The sequence below is a fragment of the Chanodichthys erythropterus genome, chromosome 12 (genome assembly GCF_024489055.1).
Source record: "Chanodichthys erythropterus isolate Z2021 chromosome 12, ASM2448905v1, whole genome shotgun sequence".
Classification (NCBI taxonomy): domain Eukaryota; kingdom Metazoa; phylum Chordata; class Actinopteri; order Cypriniformes; family Xenocyprididae; genus Chanodichthys; species Chanodichthys erythropterus.
Window position 1 is genome coordinate 13,988,694 of NC_090232.1, and position 6,401 is coordinate 13,995,094.

Genomic DNA, 6,401 nt, shown 5'->3' on the forward strand with positions numbered 1-6,401 from the left:
TTGATAAAAAAAAATAAATAAAAAAAAAATTGACTATAACTGAAATATAAAGCACAACATTTCTCAAATGAAGATGATTATCTGCATGTATGCATCAAAATTATTTGATACTAAACATATCTATCATATCAGACAAACAAAAGTATTACCTCCTCTTCATATCTGTTTGATGATGATTTCCCTTTTTGTAAACCAATCAGAACAAATTAGAGTGAAAATGTCTATAGGGTTACCAATGATTGGTTCATACTGCTCTTTATACATACACATGATAACCTAATTTAATGACCAACCCCTCTGTGACGTGAAACATTTTAGAAAAGATTTTCCATTGACATGAACCAATCAGATGAGAGCTGCCGTCTGTAAGACCCTCACCAGTGTCAGTTATTCACAGTCACTCACAGAGATGGAGAGGTCAAGACTTGCTCTCGTCGTGCTCATGTGTAAGAAAAAAATGGGTTTGAGAAAGTTTTAAACTGTTTTGAGAGTTTTTTTGAGCGTAAATTTCAATATTACTGTGAATATTTTCTATAATATTATTTCAATATTATTGTGAATTTTTTTTATATATATTTAAGTGCTTTATTAAGTTATTTTGCTCTTTTACAGGTGTTTTGTTGTTCAGTCAGAACAGAATCTCTGGAGCAGAAGTGGAGATGAAAGTCAGACCAGGAGACAACATCACTCTCTACTGTGATCGCTCTTTTACTGGTTCCCGCTTTGTATGGATAAGAAACTGCTCTCATGAAAATCAACCCTCTCTCATAATAAATGTAGTAAGTTTGGACATGGGGACACTTCAGCGTTTCAGCTCTGACTACAACCGCTCCAGTAATTCTTATGATCTACATATTACTAACATCAGTGTCTCTGATCTGGGACTGTATTACTGTGGAGAAGTAGAGAATAAAGTATATGAAGATGAACAACGCAGGACCAACCGATATGAAGTGTACTATTATGGAAACCGAACAACTCGTCTCTCTTTTGCAGGTAAGAAAACATTTCTGCTAGTTATTATTGTATTATTGCTTGTGTAATTCTGGAGCACTTTCTCATTGAAGAAGCAAGATGAACATAATATTTGTACAAACATTCATTGATACATTTATATTTATTTTATATTGAGCAATGGACTTCTTGTTCTGAACCTTCCACAACTAATGACTATAATAATAATAATAATAATAATAATGATATGTTTATTTTATATAGAGGAAGTAACTCCATGTTCTGGACTGAACATCACCTCCACTCCTCGTGTATCAGACTGTGTTTTCTGCTGGACGCTGCTGTTCAGTGTGTGTCCGGTGTGTGTCCTCCTGTCCTCCATCTGTCTGTTCTGCCTCTGTCAGAGGAAAAATACAGGTAATTATTCACTGTTTCACACTTTTCTTTTGCACTATCACTATCACACTATCTTTTACTTTAATTATTCAGATAAACTGCTTTTGTCAATTACAGTACTTTAAGCAATGCCTGTAAACAAAATTTGATAGAATAATGTAGTAATGTAATTGCATAAACTAAACCAGTGATGTTCTAATTTAAACAATCAATTGTAGATGCTGCGGCAGATCAAAAAGTCCATTCGAGAGGTAGAAATACCATTGAGGTATGAACAAATCAAACACGAACATTCATTAAAGACATATAAATATATGTTTCAGAAAGCAACTTCATTAATTTATATTTTCTTTCATTCCAGGGTGAAGATGAAGAGGTGTGTTATGCATCTTTAGATGTGAAAACCAGGAGACAAAAACAACGCAAGACAAAGCGAGCGCAGTGTTCAGATTTCAGTACATATGCTCAGGTCAGAACAGACACGCAATAGAACTAAAATAGAATTGAGGTGCTTTCTGAAACTTTCCAAATGATAAAGGTCATTATCATGTAACATCACGTAATGAAACAAGGTCCTTTCATTGCATCTTAGTGTAAAAGATATGTAATTCCATACTTGCATATTTGGTCACACTTTAAGTGTCTTCAACTACTAGCCTATGAACTAACATTTAAATTAATAATGTGATACAATGTTCTTATTGTGTATTGTGTTACCTGCATGTACATACAGCTGTAATTAATATCTGTAATTACATCTATAATTATAATTGAACTTTTCCATTCCACCTTAACCAACTCGTAAACCTACCCATACCATGAAACTTATCCCTAAACTTACCCGAATCCTACCTCAACAGAAGCAAAAGTGTGTTTAATACAAATAAACATTTTGCCTAACTTTATTTATTTTTATTTTTAAGTACAAGTTATGTAAGTAGCCTACATAGTACAAGTACAAGTTAAAAACACCTAATATAAAAAGTGACTGGATACTTTAACTTTTTTTCACACATTGATAACTTTTTTTTTGTTTGTTAAATGAGCTGTTACTGTCACTCTTACTCTGTTGCTACTCTGGGGTGCGTTTCCCAAAAGCATCATTAGACAACGAACATCGCAAGTTCCATCGTTACTAACATAGTTCAACGATTTGGTGTTTCCCGAAACCAGAGTTCAACTATTCGCAAACTTGTGTGGTTGGAACGACAGCTGTGGTTAGAAGCATAGTTTCTTTTTTTTATGACATGTGGACTTAATAAATCATTAATCGCAGTACAGTGTATATCTTTTATTTCAAATATATACAAATGTCATTTATATATTTTAGTTTGTCAAGAGATTTTAATCACCGTTTTCGTGTGTACGTGTACGTCAGAACAAGCATTTGATTTAATCTGCAAATAAAGCAAAATAACTGAGGAAAATGAGAATTAACGTTAGTCCTCTAATGCCATGTCCGTAATTTATAGCAAAAAATCTAGCATTAATTCGATCTCAAACGGATACATTTAAAGAAGTTATTATGCTGCGTTCACGCCACCTCGTATTTACCGGAATCTTGAGATGACAACACTTGACATTATATAAGGAGCTGTTCACGTCCTTGGACTGGGAATTATGCGTTTCCATGGCACCACTATCAACGTCGATGAATCTACAGCGGTGAGGTGGTACAGCAGCCACGTGGTACATCTGGTACAGCTTTACAAGCTGTAATTACGAGCTCTATGAGGACGCGAACGCATTTAACAAGCTAGAATCTCATAACTACAGCAATTACGAGGCCGCGTGAACGCACCTTTACTCACCACCTGCGTGACGTCATTCACCAGCATGGCTGAACGACAGGTTTGCGATAATACGGTCGTGACTAGCTAGTTGATTTGGTCTACGATGCATCGTACTATAATAGTTCAGCAGTGAGTTAGGCCTACATCGTTGTTCGGGAAACGCACCCCTGGTATGCATACCAGGGGTGCGTTTCCCGAACAACGAGCTAGTCACTAGTCATAACTAGCTAGTCACGACCGTATTGTTGCAACCCTGTCACATTGGTGAATAATGTCACACAGGTGGAGTAATAACTTATTTAAATGAATCATTAGCCTACTAACATTGCAGGTTCCATCATTAATAACATAGTTTAACGATTTGGTGTTTCCCAAACCATAGTTCAAACGAATATTCACAAACCTGTGTGGTTGGAACAACAGCTGTCGAGCTGTAGAATCATAGGCTAGTTTCTTGTTTTTATGACATGTGGATTTAATAAATCGTTATCTTGAGCAAAATAAGCATGCTGACATTAAGTATAATGTGAATCTTTTATTTTGAATATATACAAATGTCATTTACATATTGTAGTTTGTCGTCCGATTTTAAGAACCGTTTTTGAAGAGTGCGCATGTGCGTACGTGCTCTAGTAGCCTACATCAGAACCAGCCTATGATTGAATCTGGAAATAAAGCTAAATAAATGAGAAAAATGAGAAGTAGTCATCAGTTGACATGTCCGTAATTTATAGCAAAAAATCTAGCATTAATTCAGTCTCAAACGGATTCATTTCAAAAAGAAGTTATTACTCCACCACCTGCGTGACATCATTCACCAGGGGTGTGTTTCCCGAAAGCATCGTTAGCCAACTGTGGTCGTAAGTCCCACTGAACTCTATTGGTAACGACGGAACTTGCGACCATAGTTCACTTTGGGAAACACACCCCAGCATGGCTGAATGACAGATTTGCGACCATATGGTTTCGGGAAACGATCATGACTAGTTGATTTGTTCAACAATGCATCGTGAAGCAGCGAGTTACGTCGTTGTATGGGAAACGCACCCCAGGTCCTCAGTGCAGTACACTGTTGTTTTCCTCTGTTAAAAGTGTTTTAGTACAGCCTGTGTGGACACACTGATGACCCGAATAACAGGATGTAGAAGTGGGTTTCCTGCATGAAGCGGTGTTTAGTTTAAAGATAGCACACATACGTCTGCAAGATGTCTGTTAAAGATCACTTCATCTGGAAACGATCTGCTATTTACAAACATCTGATAGGCATCTTTAAGATGTCAGTTTTACATATATTCTAAATCATAAACATCATCTATTTCACATCTGACAGGAAACGTCCTATAGACGTATAGCAGATGAGCAAACACTCTTAAAAAAAAATACGTCTTCCAGACGTTAACACAGACATCAAAACATCTCCAAGATGTACGTGTGCTATCAGTTTATTAAACTTATTCTTAATCTGAATGATTGCAACGTTTATCTGATTCAATTTTACAGCTAGTCTAATTAAATTTTCCCAAAAACATACTCCATGTCGGATGAAGCATAATGTGTTTGAGTAGGTTAGTGTGTTTGGATGGGTTAGTGTGTTAGCAACAAGTAAACATTCAAACTATATATTTTAAATTAAAACTATCTTACAACTGTAAAGGTAAAAGAAAAAAAAATGCCCACTTTAGTTACTTCTCTGTAGTAAGATACATTCTTGTTTTTCCTCTTGTTTTTCTTTGAACTGGTGTATGTTAGGTCTGGTATTTTCTAATTGTGTTTTGAACAGTTTAAATCTAATTGAAATCAAAACAAATTTAAATATTTAAAGCATCAGAGTTGTTCTTCAAAGGAGTTTTACTGAAGTGCACTGTCTGTGTCTTTTCTTGAGAAAGGGTCTTGCTTTGTTTCCAGTTAAAGAGATAATCTTAACCACAAATGTTTCCATTCAGTTTAGTGCTTGTGTGAACATGAGACAGAAGAAAGAAAGAGGCTGGTGTGTATAAATGCTTATGTGGTGAGTTTGTGGTGAAATTGGTTTGTGTACATCATGCAGCAAAAGCTTGATTTACAGCGGCAGTCGTTCTTTAGACTCTCTGATGGATGAGGAAGAATCACATTTACTGCATCTCTCAGAATGAAGCACAAAGAGCAGATTTCATTTGTTTTATTTGCTTTCATTTTTACTTTGACAATGCATCTCACATGAACACTCAAATAATGTTCGGTGCCATGCTATTTAATAATAATAATGTGTCCAAAGGAATGTTTATGTACATTTTTGTCACTGTATATAATGGATAGTGATGTTTATAGTATGGCAATGTATATTTTTATATTTGTCCATGATCTGTTATTTCTGAAAGAGACTCATGGTGGTCAGAGCCGTCAGTGTGTTTAGTTTTATTAGTGGCCTGAGGGGGGCAGTGTGGATTTGCTTTTCCTAAAATGTCTAAAACATTTTAAACTCCAAATTCATTTAACTCATATTTTAAATCACATTTTTATGTGAAGGTCATATAGCAAATAAATGTGTCATATCAATTCATGTTGTGATTCAGTTGATTCAGTGTCCCTAACTGTGTTTGGCAAATCATTAAAGATATATTAAAGATAATTGGCAAAAGAACATACATGGGAGGAGCATATTCATTTATTGTTGTTTTTGTTGTTTATTGTGTATATATGTGGATATATATGTGTTTCTGGCCCTATACAAAGAAATGTCAAAAATTCGAAGGGCACTCTCTCTATGACCTGTAGGGGGCGCTCATGGAGTTTCTACAACAGTGTTTTACTGTCCAGTCCAACAAAAAATCCATTCCACACTTTGCAGAAATGCAAGTCTGACAGAGAAAACTGGATTATAGAGTTATTAGAGGGTTATTGCAGTAAATCTGTTTGTAGTTGAATTAAAAGAGCAAATAAAATGTGGGTGATAAAGAGACATTTAGTCCATTCAATCATTTGTCTCATCTGTACAATATCTCCTGCAATGAAAACTTTTATTAACTAAAACTAAAACCATAAAAAAAAATACGTTACGTAAAATAAATTAATCGTTAGCTGAAATAAAATGTAAAAAAAAAAAAATAATAATAATAATAATTATTATTTCAGGTAGTTGCCAATGAAACATTTCTCAGTTTTATTTAAAGTCCAAGTTATAAAATAACTAAATAAATAAATAAATAAAAATTACTAATAGAAACTGAATAAAATGAATAATTAATGCTATATGATAATTTATACTATAGACATATTTAA

General features: G+C 34.6%; 1 protein-coding gene across 1 annotated transcript; it reads left to right on the forward strand.

The window, feature by feature from the left end:
• The first annotated feature begins 325 nt into the window (after positions 1-325).
• LOC137032907 (uncharacterized) lies at positions 326-3,174 on the forward strand. Its single transcript, XM_067404925.1, has 5 exons — positions 326-446; positions 613-996; positions 1,219-1,371; positions 1,569-1,618; positions 1,712-3,174. The coding sequence occupies exons 1-5, from the start codon at positions 350-352 to the stop codon at positions 1,838-1,840; spliced, it is 813 nt and encodes a 270-aa protein (XP_067261026.1). The 5' UTR covers positions 326-349; the 3' UTR covers positions 1,841-3,174.
• The last annotated feature ends 3,227 nt before the right edge of the window (positions 3,175-6,401 follow it).